Source organism: Syngnathoides biaculeatus, chromosome 9, assembly GCF_019802595.1.
Source record: "Syngnathoides biaculeatus isolate LvHL_M chromosome 9, ASM1980259v1, whole genome shotgun sequence".
Lineage (NCBI taxonomy): Eukaryota > Metazoa > Chordata > Actinopteri > Syngnathiformes > Syngnathidae > Syngnathoides > Syngnathoides biaculeatus.
Genome location: NC_084648.1, coordinates 8,973,035 through 8,996,395, shown reverse-complemented (window position 1 = coordinate 8,996,395; position 23,361 = coordinate 8,973,035). Strand labels below are relative to the sequence as shown.

General features: G+C 44.2%; 1 protein-coding gene across 1 annotated transcript; it reads right to left on the bottom strand.

Moving 5' to 3' along the window:
• Positions 1-13,310: 13,310 nt before the first annotated feature.
• LOC133506327 (galanin receptor type 1-like) lies at positions 13,311-20,187 on the bottom strand. The gene is made up of 2 exons (XM_061830364.1): positions 18,385-20,187; positions 13,311-15,568 (listed from the first exon to the last, which is right to left on the bottom strand). Exons 1-2 carry the CDS (start codon positions 19,068-19,070, stop codon positions 14,692-14,694), a joined length of 1,563 nt encoding a protein of 520 aa, XP_061686348.1. The 5' UTR covers positions 19,071-20,187; the 3' UTR covers positions 13,311-14,691.
• Between the last annotated feature and the right edge of the window lie 3,174 nt (positions 20,188-23,361).

Here is a 23,361-nt window from a genome sequence, read left to right as displayed (position 1 = left end):
AGTTTGCCAATGACCATTTGGATGATACAGAGGAGTCATGGGAGAAGGTTTTGTGGTCAGATGAGAACAAAATGAAACTTTTTGGCCATAATTCCACTCACCGTTTTTGGAGGAAGATGAATGATGAGTTCCATCCCAAGAATACCATCCCTCCTGTGAAGTATGGGAGCGGTAGTATCATGCTTTGGGGGTGTTTTTCTGCACATGGGACAGGACTACTGGATTGTATTAAGGAGAGGATGACCGGGGCCATGTATTGTGAGACTTTGGAGAACAACCTCTTTTCCTCAGTCAGCACATTGAAGATGGGTCATGGCTGGGTCTTTCAACATGACAATGACCCGAAGCACACAGCCAGGAAAACCAAGGAGTGGCCCCGTAAGAAGCATATCAAGGTTCTGGCGTGGCCTAGCCAGTCTCCAGAACTAAACCCAATAGAAAATCTTTGGAGGGAGCTGAAACTCTGTGTTTCTCAGTGACAGACCAGAAACCTGCCTGATCTAGAGAAGATCTGTGTGGAGGAGTGAGCCAAAATCCCCCCTGCAGTGTGGGCAAAGCTGGTAAACAACTACAGGAAACGTTTGACCTCTGTAATTGCAAACAAAGGCTACTGTGACAAATGGTTTTCTCGGGAGTTCAAATACTTATTTGCGGCTGTATCACACAAATAAATTGTTACAAAAATCATCCACTGGATTTCTGGATTTTTCTTTTTAGATTATCTCTCTCACAGTGGACATGCACCTACAATAAAAAATTCAGACCCCTCCATGATTTCTAAGTGGGAAAACTTGCAATATAGCAGGGTGTTCGAATACTTATTTACTTCACTGCAGTATACTAATGTGTACTCTGAGTTGCATGAAATGGTGTGGTACAGTTATGTTTAATTATATTGCATTATATAGCCTGAAGAGACTAATGAGTAGTTACATATATGGTACTGGATATTATTTATGCATAAATTGTGTTCTGTATGTTATATTGTAGTATGCTGTAGTTAGATATGATTTAGTCTGGAGGAGTGAAGTGGTGTAGAGTATATCTCTCTCTGACTTTTTATCACGATGAATGTGCAAGTCACGCGCACTGCTAAACGTGGGCGGGACCTCCTTCAATGGGAAATACGATCCGACTCCTCCGCCCATCAATCAAACTCATTGCCCTATCGATTTTCATCCCTGCTCGTCCATCCCTGAAGTCCATCAGCTCTTACATCACTGAAAACAACAACGCTGCTGCAGATACATCAGCATCACCATCATCATCATCCTCATCCTCGTTTTCATTTGTCTACATTATCTCTACAATACAGAAGGACATTTTGTTCCCAGCTCAAGTGTAAACATTTACTGACCGTGATCCATTGTCATCCCTTTCCTTGCCGTAACGCAATACATTATCCGTACCTGAGACCTGACCTGAACGAGTCCCATAATTGTATGTATTTCAAAAAAAAGAAAAAGACAAAAAATGCACCACACTTTGACGTGTGTTGTTTTCTTATCTTCTCATTTTACTCCCGGCACCACACTTGCAAGGCACAGTCATGCCTGTCGCACATCAATTATGGTGATGCATTAAAGCAGTCACACCTGTAAGCACTGTAATTAAAGCAGATTAAAAAAAAAAAAAAAAGTCAACAGGAAAAGGAAGAATTTTTGTCTGAATTATTAAAGCTGCGGTGTTGCGATCACCCGCCAGGCCGCCGCCTGATTTTAAGTGCCACCTGTTGCTCAACATTACCGCAATCCTTGCCTGGACCTTGAAGGAGGTGGTCACAAGGTCAAGGAGGAGGAACCCAGACACAACCATTCAATCAAACTAACAACATAAGTACACCTGACAATACCAAAGTGGGTCACCCAAGGAAAAAAACACGACAAAAATCGTGAAACATGACCTACTAACATTCAAGCAAAGGTAACAAAACATAAAAGATGTCTACCTGAGACGTCCAGCTGGCGAAGATTTCCCTGGTGGCTGCAGAGATCCTCGTGTCTGGCCATCTTCCTTGCCAGTCCTGTCGAGACCTTTGTCTTTGACGTCCTGGCAGTCCCCCAGAGTGGCCCGCGTGACTCTGTGGACCTGGCATCCTGGCGATATCCCTGACCGTCCCTGTCAAGAAAGACCATTGCTCGTGGCATCTGGGCATCAGCACGTCGGTATGAATAATCAAGCCATAATGCATTGTGCACTTAACACGCCGGTAAAACTGTATTCTTATTGTGGAAACTGAAACATAACAATGAAATACACATATCAGGCAAACAGGGTGATTACTTTACTTGGATTACTTAGCCTCTTACTTAAAATGGTGCCAATTTGGAGTAATGCATTTGTGAACCATTACCTGTATTCGTGATTTTAACTCGTAACCAAGCACAAATTCCTCCCAGCAAACTTTTCAATACCGCTTCTTGTGTTTTTGATCATCCACTCTGTGTGGACACGATTGTTCTCTTTCCCCTTGACAGGTTCGGCGTGGGTTCACGGGTGATCATTTCTGCTGGAGTGTTCCTCAAACAGTACTGGCACAGACCGAGCTGCTCAAACACAGATAGCGCGGCTGCAAAAAGTGAAGTGAAGCGGAGTGAAGTGGTGTATTATCAACGTTATTACCACAGGGAGGCGGTAGAAAGATCATGAATTATTTTGTGTTTTCAGACGGAACTGCGCAGGGATGCAGGAAAGTCAAGTTTATTAATGAGAACAGATGCAGCTCACGTGCTGAGTATTTGAAGCACTACAGAACATCAACAGATAATACAAAGTTGGGATGGAGAGTTGTTGCAATGGTGAGCGTGTAAAACGATGATACTAAATGCATTAAGGGATGGATGATATACGAATGAAAAGATCAATAGGTTGATCTATAAAATCAACGAACGGCTCAATTGCTTGCTGTCTAAATGAAGGGATGATGACAGATAGACAATATTAAGTTGATTGACACATAGATGGATGGATGAATGAAATTGTCCTCTAAAACAGTGATTTCCCACCCTTATAGAGCCAAGGCACATATTTTATACAATTGAAAAATCTCACGGCTCACCAACAAAAGCAAATGTCATCAAAAATGGATCGATTAATTACTGTATGTACTTCCTGCCATCTAATAGAAGAGGATTTTTTTTGTCATTGTGCCTCGCTGGCGTAGATAAATGAATAAAGATACATTATTTCTTGGAAATAATGGTTTTATAGCAATTACATAAAATTAAATAACTTCCCACAGCACACTAATGTACCCCGGGAATCACTGCTCTAAAAGAATGGAAAGATTAACAGAAGATAGACAGGTCATAAAACACCTGATAAAATGGATAGATGAACAGTTAGAAAAACTGAAGATTTTAAGAGTCGAAGGGAGGGCAGAAAGATGGTAATGCACAGACAGACAGACGGCAGGCTGGATAAATGGAACAGAGAGAATGACAGGTTACGAGAAAGGTTCAAGGTGAGAAATGCAGATAGCTAGCTAGCCAACTCGATAGCTAACTATCGATCTAGCGATCTAGCTAGCTAGCTAACTAGACACTAGCTAGACCCAAACCTTGCTAAAAACTATAAACTATAGAATTTTGTAAAATTTGTACAGAACAACTTGCCCTACAGAACTTTGGCTGTGATTTTCTATATAATTTAATAGAAATATAAAATTAAATTAATTAAATTCTACAGGACTTGGGTCCCAACGTTTTATAGTTCTTTAGAAATTCTTGAGAAATGTTCGATAGAAATTTTTTAGCAGGGAATTCTTGGTCCTGGATTTGAACTGGAAGGAGTTTTGTTGTCCCAGAAAACAATATGAAAGGCCCAAACCGGCAAATGAGTCACGATAGTAAATCTAGCCAATAAGTTCTAAAGTCTTGCTGCCTGGTTCAGGAACTAATACTGGGACCAGTTGCCCCCGAGGTGCGTGCCTCCTTGCTCATGCCACCCAACTCACGGCATCCCCTCAAGGACACAAGAAGCAACACAAGTAAGAACCAGATGACAGCAAAAGCAAAACAACTCAGACAGAATATGACATCATCACGTACAAGTATTCAACTAATAGCATAGCAAAGAGTAGCATTGCAGATGTGACTGCAGCTCGGCACCTTATGCGTTTTAATGATGCTATTTTGGGGCCTGAATGGTGCCTTCGGGTGCATTTGAGTTTTGGAACATGGAGCCACCTTCAAGCCAGAGACAGAAGCAAACTCCTCTTGTTAGTTTGTACGTATTAATATGCCGTGTTACTCATAACTGACTCACTGAGAACACTCTGTTTTGTACTAGTCTATTTTATGCAGCAACAACAAAGAAGCTTAAAGAATTTTTGGTTCGTAATGGCTGTCTCCTACATGCGACAACAATCTCCTGTATTTTTATGAGGCAGGGCATGAAGACCCTTTTACCTCAACCACTGTGAAATGGCACGGGGGGCACTGTAACTGCTTTAAAGGCGCGTGACAAATTTCAGACAAATCCTGGCTGTGCCCCAAGTGTAACAATGTCATATTTGTTGTAAATCTTAGATATGACTTTGAAAAGCAAGACCTTTTGAGTTTTTTTTAAACACCTTTTCATCTCAACAAACAAATCTCTGTAATATGACAAATTAATTGTGTGAACTTTTTGCAAGTGCCCTAAAACTGACAACAAAATCCTATATTTTCTATGCATCAAGGCTTAGAGAAATTTCTGTCAAGCCCTCCCCGTGTCCTGCATGTGACAATAATCTCCTGCAACCTCCAAAGAATCCCCATTCATTGGTTTAAAGGAATTTCTGGCAAGAGTACCACACGTGACAACAATCGTCTGTGTTGTTCATACATCTGGGCGATGGGATAGGGTGTTAGAACCTTTTTCTCTCAAATTGACGATTGGCTGGCAACCAGTTCAGGGTGTACCCCGCCTCCTGCCCGACGACACTCCAGCACTCCCCCGACCCTAACACCAAAAAAAGGTACTCAAAAGTTGCTGTTGTCCTCTCAAAGAATGGAAAGATTAACAGATAGATAGTCAGGTGATTAAAAAAAAAACAGATAAATTGGACAGATGAAGGGATAGGAAACTGAAGATTTTAAGAGTCGAGGGGAGGGCAGAAAGACGGCAGATGAGCAGACAGACAGACGGCTGGCTGGCTGGATAGATGGAACAGAGAGACCGACAGGTTACGAGAAAGGTTCAAGGTAAAAAAATGCAGATATCTATCTATCTATCTATCTATCTATCTATCTATCTATTGCCATACCTAGTACTGTCTAGATCCTGCACGTGACAGCAATCTGCATTATTCTCTGGCCTACAGGGTAAATGGGCAAGATCTTCTTATGACTTGTCTGTCTCCATGTGGCCTGCGATTGGCTGGAAACCAGTTCGGGGTGTGCCCCGCCTCCCGCCCGACGACAGCTGAGATAGGCTCCAGCACTCCCGCAATCCTAGCAAACACCCAAAAAAGGTACTCAGAAGTTCCTGCTGGAATCTCCGGCATGTACTGGCCAAGTGACAACAATCTCCAGTTTTCTCCATGCATTTGGATTATAGATCAAGTTCCAACAAAATGGACAGCAAGCTTTCAGGAATAATAAACGAACATCAGGAATTTTTGGCTACATTGTTCTATTTACTGCATCGGCACATAACAGCCTTCCAAATGACACCCAGTACCAATTTTAAACATATCCACTGTCCTCTATCGTCTCAACTGCAGACCTGCCTATTGACGTTTTTGAAGAAAAACAGGAAGCACCCTATTTCCAAGCCTCATTAGTCATCACGAGAATTTTATAGGAGACACACAGAGCCTGTCGTTTGGTGCCATGCAGGTCATGGCGAAGAAGAAAAGTCTTTTTCTGCTTGACTTGATGGGGATATTGGCTATTGGGAATCTGTGAGAATGACGACGACGTACACCCAGCAGCATGGAAAACATTTCGACGGCGATTTTTTTTTCTCATTTAAATGAGGGTTGGGAAATTGGAGAATAGCTTATCTGCACTTTTCAGGACATAACACTCACTGAAGGGAATGTTCATTTTTTGTCTCGCCTCCGTGTGCATGTGTGCTCAATATTCAAGACGTTTGTCATATACAGAGTAAACAAATAGATGTTCTATTCTCAGTGGAGTAAAAATAAATCTTTTTACAAGCCAGAGAAACTGTGCATCCATCCATCCATTTCCTGAGCCGCTTATCCTCAGGAGGGTCACGGGAGTGCTGGAGCCTATCCGAGCAGCCATCGGGCAGGAGCCAGGGAAAACCCCGAATTGGTTGCCAGGCAGTCGTATTTACAATCACACCCAACTGCAATTTAGGGTCTCTGTTTTTGGGATGTGGGAGGAAACCGGAGTGCCCGGAGAAAATCCACACAGGCACGGGGAGAACTTGCAAACTCCACACAGGTGGTGCCAGGATTGAACACTGGACCTTCGAACTGTGAGGCCAACGCTTTACAGGTGCACAACCGTGCCGCCCCAATAATATCGAACTATAATATCATTTCATATGTACCCGTGGATGAAATAGCAACTCTTGTGGCTAGAATGTACACGACTGGCTCGTACTAAACATCCGGTAGTTGTCAGTCCTTGCCTGGTTTCGCCAATTATCTTGAAATGTGTATCATGTATTTATAAACAAGTGATGATTATAACTGAACAGTCTAATGGCTCGTGTAAAGAAACTAAATGTAGTCGTTCTATATTTCGCACTCGTGAAGTGATCAATTTAAGGGAAGCAGTGTGAAGATGGCGTCCTGTGGTGTGCGCGATCCTTGGTGACCTTCTTGCTGTAAATATCCTTTCGAGAAGGGAAGGATGCTCCAGAGGTGTGTTGCGCAATTTTGATCACACGCTGCAGAGCGTTCCTGTCCTGTCTTGTTCAGTGCGGTTGCCGTGCAATCCTGTAATGGCAGAGCTACAGACACTTTCCACTGTGGCGCCGCGGTAATCGCTGGGGATTTGGGTTGTCGTGCCAAATTTTCTTGGCTTCCCCAGAAAGCGCCGTCTCAAGTGGGCTCTTTGTCATGTACTGTGGGTCCAGGGGAGATTATTGAAAATTGAAAGTTTTACATTCTCCACCTCACTGTCTGCTCTACCCTCCCTTCTTTGTCTCGATAATTATGTGTGTTTTGATTGGTGTCATTAAGCACTCACCAGGCCACGGTTCCCCCCTTCCCCTTTAAGTCCTCTAAATAACTAATCATATTTTTTTTCATATATCACTTTATAACGAGATATGAAAAGTCGTCATCTGCGTAGAAGAAAGTTTTAAAGGGAAGTGATGGGGGGGGGGACGCAACTGTGAAAAGTTAACTATGGATAGAGAAACAACACTAGCTGAAAGAAATGAAAGTGGCTCATTATGTCATAGTCTGTCACGTACTGTTCCTTTTTTGGAACTTGGGTGGCACTTTCTGACCCCCCACCCCTCTCTCCCCCTTTCTCAACACTCACCTCCAGAATCAGAATCACATTTAATGGCCAAGTATGTAACGACACAATTTGTCTCCGGAAGTCGGGATTGAACCCGGGTCCTCAGAACTGTGAGGGCAATGCTTTACCAGTTGATCCACTGTGCCGCACTGAGAAGAACAATAAACATTTAATTAATAGGAAACTGTTCCTTATAAGAGTCACAGAAATTGAAGGTCTCGACGGTTGACACAAAACAGTTGGACAGTGTCAGGGGCAGCTGTGGTGAAGGATAACTCCTTAAATCTACAATCAACTTTCCAGTCTTTAGAATAGACTTCAAATACTTGGGGTCAACAATCCAGAGTGTGGTAAGGAAGTAAAGAAACTGGTCCAAGCGAGATGGAACAGTTGGCGGAAGGTGTCTGGTGTTCTATGTGACAGAAGAGTCTCCGCTAGGATGAAGGGCAAAGTCTATAAAACAGTGGTGAGGCCGGCCATGATTTACGGATTAGAGACGGTGGCACTGAAGAAACAACAGGAAGCAGAACTGGAGGTGGCAGAAATGAGGATATTGAGGTTCTCGCTCAGACTGAGCAGGTTGGATAGGATTAGAAATGAGCTCATTAGAGGGACAGCCAAAGTTGGATGTTTTGGAAACAAGATTCGAGAGAGCAGACTTTGATGGTTTGGACATGTTCAGAGACGAGAGAGTGAGTATATTGGTGAAAGGGTGCTATGGATGGAGCTGCCAGACAAAAGAGCGAGAGGAAGACCAAAGAGAATCTTGATGGATGTTGTGAGGGAAGACATGAGGACTTTGGGTGTTAGAGAGGGGGATGCACGAGATAGGCATAGATGGAAAAAGATGGCACGGTGTGGCGACCCCTGACGGGACAAGCTGAAAGAAAAAGAAGAAGAAGAGTGTTCCACACCAGGCTGTGTTGGCCACACCAAAGCTCCAGTCTTGCCAGTTCCTTTCGATATGCACACTCATCTTTGATGAGGCCGATGACTGTGGTGTCTGCGAACTTCAGGAGTTTGACAGTCGAGTGCGCAGAGGACACAACCTTGGGGTGCTCCAGTGCTGACTGTGCGCGTGGATGAGGTCCACCAGCCTCACCTGTTGTGTCCTGCCTGTCAGGAAGTTGTTGTCTTCATTTATTTTGGGCTTTTTAAATATATCTTCCTACATTTTTCAAAAATGTTTTTGTCATGGTCCTGCCGGTCCAGCCCTGTCTGTGTGGGTTCCTGTACAGCCTCACTGATTAGGAGGCACCTCATGTTGGCTGATTGACTTCAGTAGATATAGGACCCAGAGGACGACTGGTCTTCGCCAGATCGTTGCAACTCATGCCCCGTTCCTGCACTCCCGTATCTCTGATCGTGAACCCGTGTGTACCGACCCCGTAAGTCTGACTCCTTTGACACTCCTGCCTTCTTTGATCGATTTCCTGTGTACAGACTCCTGCCTGCCCGTGGACCTGCTCTCTACGCCCGACATCCTGAGTAACGCTGCCGCACCTGACTGTCTGCCTGATCCCCGACCTTGGAACAATGAACGTTTTTCCCGAATTACCTGTGCGTCTCCAGAGTCCTGCATTTGGGTTCTCCCTCCGTATCGATGGGTCATGACAGTTTTCTTCTTTATTGTAAAATGCTGCGATTGTCTGGCAACCGGTTCAGGGTGTACCCTGCCTCCTCCCTGACGATGGGATAGATTACAGCACTCCCATGAGCCTTGTGAAGATAAGAGTACCAGAAAATGGATGGATGGATGGATGGATGGATGGATGGATGGATGGATGGATGGATGGATGGATACAGTTCATTGAACATGCCTCAGGTTTTTGTTTGCTTTGTCCATCAATTGAAAAGATATTGAAACAAGGCCGCTGGGCTCTTCTTGCTTGTTGAAGTCTTTATTCCAAAAGGCTTCTTCAGTTCCAAATTTTCAGTTTAGAGTCCTTCTATTAATGCCTTGGTGCTTGTGTTCCCTGGAGAGCAGTCGAAAATAGGATGTTGTTGTTGTTGCCCAGTCTGTTTCGTGGAACGACCGTTTTGCATACCAATCTGTCATTCAGTGGTTTGGAGGCAAAACAGCTTGCTCGGGCCACTCTTACTGTTGAATGAGGCCATCTCTGAAGGGAGCGATGTCAGGACATGGTCACGGGCAAGCGATTGCTGATGCCTCAAGCCTACTCCTTTGTTTAGAGACAGTTATTCTAGTCTAGTAAAACCTCTTGTAAACCAGTGGGCCTCCCGAGGCCGGAATTTGAATGCTGTCGTCCTTGAGGGAATGTTCGTGCCTGAGATGAAAATACCCTGCTGATTCTCGACTCGTATCCCGCAATGTTGTGCCATCCGTCTGTACAGTTGCTAATTAGTCTCACCAATCAATGAACCACGCTGTGTGCACAACCTGTCCAGATGCCTTGATGCGACCTTTCAGACCTGGATGAATGAGAATCTACACAGACATACAGTACTTTTAAGTTTCTGCATGATTTCTTATTCCAACTCAGTTTAAGCAGGCACACTTTTTTTTGGGTCTGTTTTTGTCAAACGACGTACACAAATTAGAAACTGAGATTTTCAATTAACTATATGAACCTTAAGTTGTGCAAAATGTGGAGTTCAGACATGATGATACCTCAATGTGGGCAGCGTGTTTTTCTTTTACTTTGACTTTGAATCCCAAGTGGTGTTACTGTGGGCTGCAATACCAAGATTTCTGGCAGGCAGATGACGGCGCATGCCATCATTTTTTTTAGCCAGCCGTTTTCGCATATCCTCACTATCTGTAAGAGAAAAAATTATTGTGGCAGCGTTTCATGTATTGTTAATAATTCACTTTTAAATATTTGTATCTGTGTGGGGCTGCATAGACACCGTCTGCCTGGTTCACTTTGATTGGTCAAATGGAGTAAAACCTCACCAGTTACATTGGAGGCGGCTGAGCTGTTAAAGCGTTGGCCTCACAGTTCTGAGGTCAATCCCGGACCCGCGTGTGGAGTTTCCATGTTCTCCCCTTGCCTGCGTGGCTTTTCTCCGGGCACTATGGTTTCCTCCCACATCCCCAAAACATGCAACATTAATTGGACACTCCAAATTGCCCCTAGGTATGATTGTGAGTGCAGCTGTTTGTCTCGATGTGCCCTGCGATTGGCTGGCAACCAGTTCAGGGTGTACCCCACCTCCTGCCCGTTGACAGCTAGGATGGGCTGCAGCACTCCTTGCGACCCTTGTGAGGATAAGCAGCTCAGAAAATGGATGGATGGATAGTTACATTGGGCTTGATGGAACTGAATCAGATGACAAGTCTCTCTAACAAACCAAAATAGAGCATTCAGTCGAAAATACCTGTAGATAGTTGTAGTAGTAGTAGCAGGAAGTGGTTTGTTTCGGCTAGTCCCGTTAGGGGTCGCCACAACGTGACATCTCGTATTTGTTTGGCACAGTTTTTACGCCGGATGCCCTTCCTGACACAACAACACTTGGGGAGTGGAGGCCCCAGTGAGATACAAACTCATGACCCCTGGCTTACCAAACCAATGCTCTAACCGAGGGGTCTCATTTTTGTCGTGGGCCACATTGTAGTTACGGTTTCCTTCAGAGGGTCGTTATGATCAAGTGTAATGGGGTTTTGAAACATTATTATTTGGTAACACAAAAATCCCAATAATATCTCAACGTTATGATTTATGATACATGACAATTTGAAATTTTTGTACAGATTTTCACAAGTATCATGGAAGTTGCCGCAAATGACTTGCCTGCGCGGGCCGCACAAAATAATCCAATGGGCCAGATCTGGCCCCCGGGCCTTACGTTTGACACCTGTGCTATAACCACTGTAGCAAGCGGAATGAACAGTATCTTAATCAGAGCTAGATCAATGTGGGTTTTATTTTTCAATTGAGCTATCAATACCGATTACAATATTAGTAGTCAAGGAGGCCGATAACTGACATTTGTTGTCTAAATTCATATGGTGTAATGGTTAAGGAAAAGTCTTGGTGTCAAAATTTTGAATCATACAAATTCCAACACTTAAGCTAAATGGCTACAAGCACGTGTTTATTTGACAACTTTTCAGATTTGATTTGCATCATGTTAAAAGTTTTTTTTTTCCAATCATGTTAAATATAATTAATAGACATTTTAAAATTCTAACAAGTGCAGGGAACTCCAGGGTCACCAGCATACACTATTAATTCAATGAAAGCTTAAACAAATAAATAGCTTTCTAGTTTTCCCAAATTTGGAGAAAACCCATTGTTAGTCTTTCTCAGATCTTTGTTTTAAAGTACCACCAAAAACAAAAAGTTTTTTCAGTCAGCAGCAACTCACGCTAAAACTGACAACTCACCCAGTTTGCCAGTTGACATCTGATCACTTGATTGACCTTTTCTGACCTGTGTCTAAATACATTTGAACACACAGCCACTGTAAAGTATCACGGCCTTTCAGAACCCGTCAGAATCTAAATTTTGCGGACCGGTAATCGCTAATTTTAATGATTATACTTTCACTTTTTAATTGGAATGAGGATCATGTCTTTATTCTGAACGGCTTCATTGATTCATGACAGATTTGCTCATTTGGGATGTAAAAGGCGCGTTCCAATACTTTTGCCCACAGAAGAGAGCCGTGTAAAAATGACGAGTTAGTGTACAGACTGTGAACAGTCTGACATTATCCTTAGGAGAGAAAAAAAAAAAAAAAACCTTGTCTGACCCATAACAGCATAAACAAAAACACAGGATTGGCCTTTAACATGAACAGCAAATAAAAAAGGAACATGAAGTCTTATTCTGTTTTTTTGTCTGGCAGATAAAACGGGCGCATGCTCTGCTCCGAGGCTGCTAGTCCGTGAGGGGTTGAATAGCGGGCCTGCATGTTTCACAGGAAACAATCACATTAAACCACATACTCCCGGGTGCTCGAGTGCCACCCCAAGAGTGTCTTTGGAATGAGATAAAACCGGTTTGTAATGACTTCTAGCTTCCATTTGGGATTTTCCGCAAACCGTGTCGTTGCTTTGTGAGATTTTGCCAAAATATTCATCTTTCACATGCTAGCTTCATTTTCGCCATCTTCTACACAAAACATCAACATTGGAGTTTGTCTTTCATATGCCCGTTTCTAACGATTTCTGCCTCACTTGGGGGCTTTAACTCGCATGAGTTGATACTTTGCGAGATTTTACCGAAATAATAATCTTTAGTTTCAGTCTTTGAGCTCCTCGAGCCCTGCTCATCGCGACAAAGGTTGTTTGTGAATATTTTGTGGGGGGATTCAATCAAAACACAATATCAGCATAAAAGATTTGGATATTTTATCAAAACTATCATCTTTCTCTCATTCATTTCATGCTTTTCATACATTTTCGGGGTACTGGAACGCTGCCCGGAGACCGTCTTTTGGATGCTTGAGGGCTGTCCAGAGGCACAAAGACTCTTTCACGTTATTTCTGGCCTACATGCGGGATTCAAAGGACAATATTAATGTGAAATAGTCTACAATTTTTCCAGAATGATCATCTTTTCGCCCACTTCTCATATTATTGGTTTCGTTCTGCGCGACCGAAGAGTCTCTTGGGGATGCTTGAGTGCTGCCCGTCACGACAAAAACTGTTTCTAATGAGTTCCAGCCTTTGTGGGATCCATCACTTATCAACAGTGTGAAGCTTCAAAAACTGCTCTGACCACCAGCTTCATTCCCTATGACTAGAGAGCGTCTCCAGGCATGCTTAAACAACGCAGGTGAGAGATTCTTTGAGATGCTCGCGCGCCGTCCCATTTAACAAAAACTGCCCATAACAACTTCAAACCTCCACAAGGGTTGAAACCCACATCAGCGTGATACTTTGAAGCTTACGGCCATGTTACCCCGAAAACGCCCGATCTCGGAAGCTAAGCGGGTTTGGCCCTGGTTAGTACTTGGACAAGGGACCACCTGGGAATACCAGGTGCTGTGAGCTTCTCTCCCCGGCTAAATGGAGAGGGGTTGCGTCAGGAAGGGAATCCGGCGTAAAACTGTGCCAAACAAATATGCGTTCATATGCGATGACGCGCTGTGGCAACCCCTAACATGACAAGCCGAAAGGAAAAGAAGAAGTGTGATACTTTGGCATTTTATCAAAACAAGGAAACTTTGTTTTCTGTGACCAGAGAGCATCTTTTGGGATCTTTAGGATGCTTGATCATCCCCCGTATCGGAACCACCTCACTGCACCAGTGATTTTTTTATTTTTGTATTTTTTGACATTGTACCATAATAATCAGCTTTCACTTGACATTTCCATTTTCTAAGACCAGGAAGCACCCTTTGGGATGTCTGAGCGCTGCCTGTTGTGACAAAGCCATCCTGGGATCCGTGGGGGATTTAACACATTGAAGAATGTATGTAGGATACCTTCTGAGATTTGATCAGAACAATCATATTTGACATGCTGTTCATACTCCGAGTTTCATTTTCAGCGTCTATGGGCTGCCCGCGGACCGCCAGCAGAGACAAAGACATTGTGACATTTCACCAAAAACCATTAGTTTCCTTCTCCGTCTCTTTGGGACATTCAAATGTCGCCCCTTGCATCAAAGACTGTTACAAATGATTCCTGACTTCCTCGAGGAGTTTAATAGATAACATTGATGTGAAACAATCAACTTCCATGCGCCGCTCATTCCGCCAGCTCTATTCTCAGCAGATTTGGTCTGGCCAAGCACCGTCCCGTCGGTAATGATTTGTCTTATATTCCCGACATGCACTGGATAGGCTGTCACTTGAGCGGCTCCCGACAGGGAAAAGATCTGTTTCAAGTCTCCATTCTCAGGGGTAATGACCCAAAGTTGTCATTGGCAAAGTGGCACTCTGTGTGTGTTTTAACCATAACGACCGTATCTCACTCGCTAGTTTCATACTCTGTGTCTTTGGGGTTCTCGAGTGCCGCGTGAAGACTGTTTCTGGGATGCTCGAGCAACGCCTGTCGCGACAAAAATTGTTTCCAATGATTGCTTGTTTCTGTGGATGATTTTAAAAATAAATAAATCATGTTAAACCTTGTGACATTTTACCAAAATGACCTTTTGGACACAAGTAATGTTCTCCGCATTTTTTTGTTTATGCTAAATCACTGCGTTCTGCGGAAGTTTCTATTGATTCCTGGCTTTGCTGATCATAACATTGATTTCCATGAGCATCTTTGGACTGCAAGCCTTGACAAAGTCAGTTTCGAATGGTGATGCAACAAACAACATCAGTGGGAAACTATGGGTAGTTAATGCTTTGTCTTCGTATCACAACACGCAGCGAACAGTCTGTCTCCTGAGTGCCTCCTCGCTGGCAGTGTGCCTACTTCGGACTCTATTCTCGGGGGTAATGACCCAAAGTTGTCGTAGGCTGAGTGTCTCCGGGGAGGCAGAAAGTCAAGACGAAAGAGACCGAGGGAGGGATCGAGGGTTGAATCGCAAGTGCGCCACTGGCAGGGGAAAAGGGCACTGTTAGTTTCGCACACACTCGGGCTGGACCTGAACCAGTCTGAGATGCTTTGGTCGGATCCATCACGGTTGTCTGAGACCCTCTGGCTGAGGCTCTTAGCTCGGGCCAAGCTCAACAGGCGAGGAATGGTCGCCACCGAGGCGGAGACGCTGACAGCCGCAGCCATGCGGTTTCGCTCCAAGGTGCCGGCTGCGGACGGGGAGCCCTCCACCCCTGAAGTGACAAAGGAGGCACCCCCGAAGAGGGCAGCCACCTTCTGGTAATACCGTGTCCTTATCACTTTGACAGAACGGTAGAGGTCCCCGATGAAACAGTAACAGATAGGGTTGAGGCTGGAGTTGGTGAGACCCAACCATTGGGCGAATGGTCGGGTCTGGAGGAGCCAGGGGGGCGGCTGGAGCTCACAGTCGATCCACAGGTCGGCCACGTAGAGTGGAAGCCACGAAGCGGCGAACAGCAGCACTAGGCACACCACCATTTTGGCGATCTTCTGCCGGGTCTTCAAGCGAGAGACATGCAGGGCCTGGCTGCGTGGATCCAAGTCGGCAAAATCGGACCGGGTGCCGCCCCACAGACGCCGACCAGTCAGGAAGCCAATGGTCAGGTTGAATAGGACCGGAAGGCAGTAGAGCATCGCAAACAGCAACACGTTGTATCTGCGTAAGAAGAATCGAGAAGATAAAGCCGTGATTTTCAACCTTTATTTTTACACTGGAAAAATCTTATGCTGCACCAAATGACAAATATTGAAATATTAATGATCTAATCTTAATTTACTTATGAATGCTCTTACTGTGTGCAAAATATGGGTTTGTTTAGCTGAAGACAAAACTACGATTTTGTTGTATGCATAGTAACAAGTAGATTAACAGGTGGAGACATGGTGAACAACTAGTTAGGGCGTCTGCCTCACAGTTCTGAGGACGGGGGTTCAAATCCCGGCCCCGCCTGTGTGGAGTTTGCATGTTTTCCCTGTGCCTGCGTGGGTTTTCTCCAGCCACTCTGCTTTCCTCCCACATCCCCAAAACACGCATTCATTGGAGTATCTAAATTGCCCTTTGGTGTGATTGTGAGTGTGACCGTTTGTCTCTATGTGCCCTGCGATTGGGCGGCAACCAGCTCAGGGTGTGCCCCGCCTCGTGCCCGATGACAGCTGCGAAAGGTTCCAGCACTCCCGTAACCACTATAAGGATAAGAGACTCAGAAAAAGGGATGGATGGATTTGCAGGTTTCATTTCATGTTCTGTTCTCTAGTTTAAAAGTATTTAATTGGTCGGCCTGTCCCTGAAAGTTACTTGCAGTAGATATATAGACCAAAAAATGTTCACGAAAAGTATTGTGACACTGTTGAGTCACACAAGGAAATGAAGGTTATTCTCGCTTGCATAAAAGCTTCACTGAGAAATTTGAAAGAAGAACACTAGCATCCTCCACAGCTGGCTGATCGCCAGGTAACTGAGATCCTGTTTGTACCAAACATGAGTTAATTGTTTGTCATATAATACAGATGCATGGTTTCAGAAAATGAATGACCACACACCAACTAGTTTGAAACTTCCCTGGTGAACTCTACCTTGCCCTGTTGAAACACGCATGGCTTGAAGTTAATTACGGCTACCTATTAACCTGCTTATTAATAAGGTTTTTAAATCAAGGGGCCGGTGTTTATTGGCGGAAGGCCATCGTCAAATTGGTATTATGAAGTGTCGAAGGACTTTTGTCTCGCCGTTGTGTGTTAAGACTCATACAGTTGTAGCCGAGGCCGGTTCATTCTTATTCCGTGGCAAAGCGAGACCCCGATTAATTTTGAAAGAGGAGATATTGGGAGACGGAGGTGATTTCCCAAAGAGATGAAAGTGAGAGAAGTCATTAAAAAGTTTTTATTTCTTGCGAACAAAAAAGACCGCTACGAGCAGAATGGAAATGCCTGACAATCCTGAGAGTCGACATGAATCTTGATTCAACATCCATCCTTTTTCCGCTTTACCGCTGATCCTCTTCAGGGTTCCGAGGGAACTGTAGTCTACTGTTGAACTGGTCTGAGATTCTAGCTCACCAACTCAGCAGTGAGCATGAGTAGGATAAGTACTACAAAATGGATGGAGGGAATGTTTTCATGTTTTCACTTTACGAAACGCTAACTCCTATCCCTTCATCCAGTAACTCAATAAAACGCCACCAGTCCGTTAAACAACACCTTGATCGTTCTCTCCCTCCAACTTACTTTGCCGCATCTTTTCATCAAGGTCTCACTCAGATATCCCAACCCCCTCCCTCAGTTAAAGGAGAATTTGCTTAAAATTTGTTTAAAAATACCATGACAGAGTAGACCAGACAGTAATTTGTTTTAAAAAAAATATGTGTAAAGATGGGCGGCATGGTGGAGCAGCTGAAAAGCGTTGGCCTCACAGTTCAATCCCGGCTGCGCCTGTCTGGAGTTTGCATGTTCTCCCCGTGCCTGCGTGTGGGTTTTCTCCAGGCACTCCGGTTTCTTCCCACATTTCAAAAACATGGAACATTAATTGGACACTCTAAATTGCCCGTAGGTGCTGTTTGTCTCTATGTGCTCTGCGATTGACCAGCAACCAGTTCAGGGTGTACCCCACCTCCTGCCCGTTGACCGCTGGGATAGGCTCCAGTACTCGTGAGGATAAGTGGCTCAGAAAATGGATGGATGAACAGATGGATGTGGAAAAGATCTGGCCCCATCTTTTGCCTCATGGTCAATCCATACTGTATTTAATTGAATACACTACAAAGGCAAGGTATTTGATGGCAAATTAACTTGGAATTTCATGGCTGCACCACGTTCCACAAAATCTGAGACCAGCTGTGTCACATCACCTTCTCATTTAACCACATTCAATAAACGTTTGAAAACTGAGGACACTGATTGTTGAAGCTTTGTAGCCTATATTTTCTTTGGCGAACATACCCATGTTCAAGGCTAGGCTTGGGGTACTCATCCTGAAACACCAGGATGGAAAACTTTGACCCTTACCTCCAAAGGTAATCCTTTTCCTACCTAACCCAAACCCTAGCCTGACCAGAATCCCTACCGCAGTGGTCACCAATGTGGTGCCCGTTGGCACCAGGTGGCACCCAAGGATCACATAAGTAGCTTGCAGGGCAATGAGATGAAACTAACTTTTTGTTGTTGTTGTTATTAGGTGGTTTTTTTTTTTTGTTTTGTTTGTTTTTTGATAGTTTGTTGGTTTTTAAATTGCACTTGCACTAGTGGAAATTTGGTATGTTCAAAGGTCGGTATAGTAGCGCATGACCAAACTATACTGTTTGTGGAGACAATGAGGAGATGATTTACCCTCCAATAATAAAATCAAAATTGTTTCAGAAGTGTTGACAAACTAGTAGTGCTTCGCATTAATTAGTACACAAGATGTAGTTCTGTTTCAAAAATGTAAGTCATACCCGCTCTAACCTCTGATGTTTACATCAACTTTGCCATACATACCCTTGTTTTAGGCGAGGCTTGGGCCACTCCTCCTTACAGACCAGAATGGCAAAGGTCTCGAAGCTGATCTCTTGCCGGCGGTTCATGATGGCGATGGGGGCGCACATGGCGGAAGAGGCCGCCCACACCACAGCGACGGTGGCCAGGATGCGTCGGCGGGTGAACATGGATCGCGCCCTGAGCGGCGAGCGGACGCTGTAATAGCGGTTGACGCTGATCACGGTGAGCGTCAGAACGCTGGCCGACACCGAGACGGCCTGCGTGAAAGGAACGGCGCGGCACAAGAGATCTCCGTACACCCAGGCGGTGTAGATGTGACTGGCCAGCGTGACGGGCATGCACACGCACACCACGGCCAGGTCACAGACAGCCAGGTTGACCAGCAGGCTGCGGGTGGCGCTGACGCCCGCCAGACCCCGGCTTCGGCGGTTGGTGAGCACCCGCAGGGACATCAGGTTGCCCACGAAGCCGAGCAGGAAGGAGAGGGTGTACATGAGCGTCAATGCGATGGTGCTCGGCTCGTGCAGGGTCCAAAGGAGCATGCTCTTCAGGTCGGACAGTTCGTCGGAGGACGGGATGCCCGGGCCCAGACCGAGTCCGTGCGTGCTGTTGAGTCTGTCCTGCAGGGGAGGGAAGCTAGGCCTGGACGAGGTCCAGTCCATGGGTCTGTTCTGAAGCGAATCCATGATTCCTCACGTCAAACAAAAAAGTAATCAGAACACCAACAATATCAGTGAAAATAATCCAGACTCCAAGAAGCCAGAGCTAACTACTAAAAAGTCCATATTTTTCAACTTTTTGGGGCTAAAATGTCTCCTGGCTATCCAATTTCAGGTTGTGAAGTGAAAATGGCTCCTGGGGTAAATTTTTAAAATTGTATTTCTACGCGATTATAATTAAGTCAAAAGAGATGATACGGATGAGGGTCGCCCAGAAATTAATAAATAGGTAATATGTCAGGAGTTTTCGATCTTTCAATTCTCAGAACATGTACATAATCCAGTTTTGTAGTTTAAATTTTAGTATGTTCTAAGCGTCAGTAGTACGAACAGTTTAAGAACGTCAAAACAAAATCAAGAAGAGGGAACGACGAATATTAAAAAGAACAAAATGACAACTATTCACCTACTTTACATGGACAAGATGACGAAAAATCTTCATATGGTTTGAGATAAACGTCGTGGAGTGCTAGCCTGAACGGTACAAGAGTTTGGGAGCGATTAGTCGCACAACAAAACTTACAATGTACGACAAAGCTTAAAATGGACACAAAGTCAGCCAGTTGACATGAGATTTTGCTTACAATTCAGTTATTGATCTTAGACTTAGTTTGCAACAGTTATTTTATTGATTTCTTTTTTTATCACTTTGTTTTGACAACTGGGAGTGACCGATCGCATGGCGAGACTTACGATGCTCGAGGCCTGAAACAGGTTCAGATAGCCGACACGGAATCGGACCCGAAACTGGCCAAGTGGGATAGAAACGGCCTTTAGTATAAAGTTTTAATATTAACAACTCTTGCTTGTTTTACTTCTCATTAACATGAATGTAATCTAAGATGTAGATTTAATATATTTTTAGAATATTTTGTAAAATTTCAAGTTGAAGAATGTATTAATTTAATGAGGAAATATTCACAGAAATAGCTGAAATTTGCCTGTTTGGATTTAACTTTGACCAAAAAAGTGGGGAAAAATGTCTCATTTTCTGCTGTGGTCTTTAGAGCAAGGGTGGGAAAAAAAAAAAAAAAGACCCAAAAAATTGTCCTGAGTCCTCAAAAAGGGTGCCACCACCACATCGGTTCCCTTGGTCCCACGGGCGCGTGTCAACGTGAGTTGATCCAACATCCGTCTCCAACTGACTTTTTTTTACCTTCCAGGCAGGTGAACGTCATGTGAGAGACCCCCCCCCCTTCCCCACACACACACACACACACACACAGACACAGCCCCTCCCCACCACGACACTGTGGATGGAAAACAGACATAACACAGTTTTAATATTACCTAGAGATATCATTCTTATTACTTGTCTTTAGCAGCCCTTACCCCGACCCACAGTTCTTCCCAATTCATACTCAATTATTAATTATTTTAAAACAATCAAATGGCAGAATATATGAATAGAGCCATGAAATTCATTCTCTGTGAAGAACAAAAAAAAATAAATAAAAGATCTCAACTACTGACCTGTGCTGCACTGATTGAAATTGTATTAAAGATGCATTCTCGCAGCTCTGAAGTCAGCGTTCCGAGCATCCGCCGAGCTCGCCTTCTACCGAGCGACTGAGTGTCAAGTCGGCGAGGGAGGGAGGTAAGAGTGCGTACACAAACACGCACGCACGACGGCGCGGACGGCGCTGGAGTGAGCGAGGATATGAGCGAAGGTTCTGTTCGTTTTTATAGTTAATGCAGATCAGTTTGAGAGGAAGCAACGTTTGCAGCATAATAATAAGAATTTCATCCATCTATCTTGTACACAGGGTTCAAAATTGGTCAAAACTCGAGTTCCTGGCCCGTCTGACTAACCTTTGGAAATGGTTTGAAGGACTCGCAACAAATGGAAGCTTTCCCATCTTTCCAGGCATGAGTTGTTGAGAATATTCGTGGGTCTATTCACGATAGGCATGCCTCTCAAAAGTCATGCTCCAAAGTGAACCTTCGCTCTAGTCTTTAAAAATAATAATTAACAAAAAAATCTGTTGACCGCGAATAGGCCAAAATGTCAGTTTCAAACCAAAATAAAAGCCTCCATGTGTTTTTTCAGGCATGGCTTCTTTTTTTTTTTTTTTTTGTGGGTCTGCTTAAGATATCAAGTTTGGGGTTAAATAATTCTAGAGACAGCTACCGAACAAAAAGGTCCACTTCCAATCAAAAGGAGAGACTTCTTGTATCTTTTCGGGCATGGCTTGTCAGTGTTTTTGTGGGTCTACTCTCGATAAACATGTTGAGCAAATTTCCGGATGGAAAGCCAAATTGATGGTTGAACTTTTTAAAGATTCTGTAGACCGTTACTAAGCCAAAATGCTGGTTTGGAACCAAAATAGCAGAGTTCCCGTGTCTTCCCCAGGCGCTTCAGCTGCACCCCCTTGCTCCAGTGTGTTCCACTAACAAGTGTTTGTGTGTGTTCACTGTGATGGGAGAACAAATTTTGTGTGCATGCATGCATGTTCATGACAATAAAGATGATTCTTCGTTTTCTCTTCAAACACGGCTTCTTGACACACTTTTGTCAGTATACTTATGATAGATAGCTTTACCAAATGTCATGTTTCAGAATGAAACTGTCCTTCGGGCCTGAATTTTTTAAATGTTCTGTCTACCACTACTGATCAAAAATGCCCATTTCAAATCAAAATGACAAACTTCCTGTGTCTTTGTAGGGGTGTCTTTTTATTTATTTACTTATTTATTTATTTGAGGCAGATGTGCTAACGGACCCAACTGGTCATGCTCTGTGCCACTTGAAAATCTCCCTCTGCTCCTGTTTTTCCATCCATCCATTTTCAACACTGCTTATCCTCACTAGGGTCACAGGCATGCTGGTATCGTTCCCAGGTACCTTCGGCCGAGTGTCAAGCAAGGTACACGCTGAAATGGTCGCCAACCAATCGCGCAGTACATAGAAACAAAACATCCATTCCCACTCACATTCACACCTACGGGCAATTTAGAGTCGAAAAGTAACCTACCATGCATGTTTTGAGGATGTGGTAGGAAACCGTAGTACCGGGGCAAAACCCAAACAGGCAAAGGGAGAACATGCAAACTCCACACAGTCGAGGCCGGGAATTGAACCCCGGTGTAACAGTGTGAGCGTTCCCGGTGCTGAAAATTCTCCTTGTGATTAATGCGCATGCGCGTATATTTCGTAAATGTCCGGCCAGTCTGAAACATCCCCATCCATGCTTCAACATGTGCCATTCGACAACTTGTCGCCGGCTGTTCATGTTCGCTATGGACGTCTCAGAAAGACGAACTCAGCAAACGTACACATATGTGTTATATCTTTTCATCAAATTTTGTTTTAAGGTTAGGTTCGAGTTAGGATATAACGTATGTTGGGTCCCTCTTTGCAGAAGAAGGGGAACTATGAAACCGGGGGATTTCCCAGGAAGCGTCTGTTTCATACCCAGAGTTCGCCTGTTAGTAACGCATGCGTATTAATCACGAGACTTTTCAGCACAGGGGAGTGCTCAGACCGTCACACCGAAATGTGAGTCAGATTTTCTCACCAGTCTCCACCGTACTGCCTGTGCGCTTTTTTTTTTTTAATTGCTGTTTTAGTATTATTGTTTATTGAAAAAGCTATGCACAGAAATTGTTTTTCGGGCACAAAACGGACAAGTGGAATAGCAGAAAAATTGTTCGAGAGTCTCGATATTTGACCACAAGTAACGACACAAGAGTCAAACGCTGTTCTTATTTGTGGATGAGACAATGCCTGGCGATGACATGGAATAACTAACCAAGAGAACGAGATGAGAGGAGAGAAAAGGTCAGCACAGGATGTGGGGAATGACCAAGGGAGTGTTACTGATGATTGGCGCGGGTGGATGCTTTTATAATGCCTAAACACCTGTAAGAATTTATGAGTTATATGATAATAGACCCTTGTTTTTATTAGCAGTCTCAGCACAAGCGATTAAAGGCTATAGCGTGTCTATGGGACTTATTAGTGAATGAACACCTAATTACATGTATGTCAGTCTACTACTACGTTATTGAGCCAGCATATTGAGGAAAAACTCCAAGCCCAAAGCCAGCGAGCCACCCATATCATGTGGGACCTAGCCAGGGTGATGTCACCCACTCCTTAGCACCCCAGCCCAACCAAAGCGCACCAACCTGTCCTGAAAGGAAGGGGAAGGGTACCGGACCATCAACCTCCGCGCCCAATGATGACCAGCGATTCTTACCCGCCACCCAGGCCAACCAGATCCCCAAAGGATGTGCAAATGTATGTGGTTCATTA

Excerpts from the sequence above, each read along its gene's own strand:
- LOC133506327 (XM_061830364.1), bottom strand. The coding sequence starts at position 19,070 with ATGGATTCGCTTCAGAACAGACCCATGGACTGGACCTCGTCCAGGCCT. Across the intron at positions 15,569-18,384 it reads AAGCCTCGCCTAAAACAAGG|ATACAACGTGTTGCTGTTTG; the intron begins GTATGTATGGCA and ends CTTCTTACGCAG.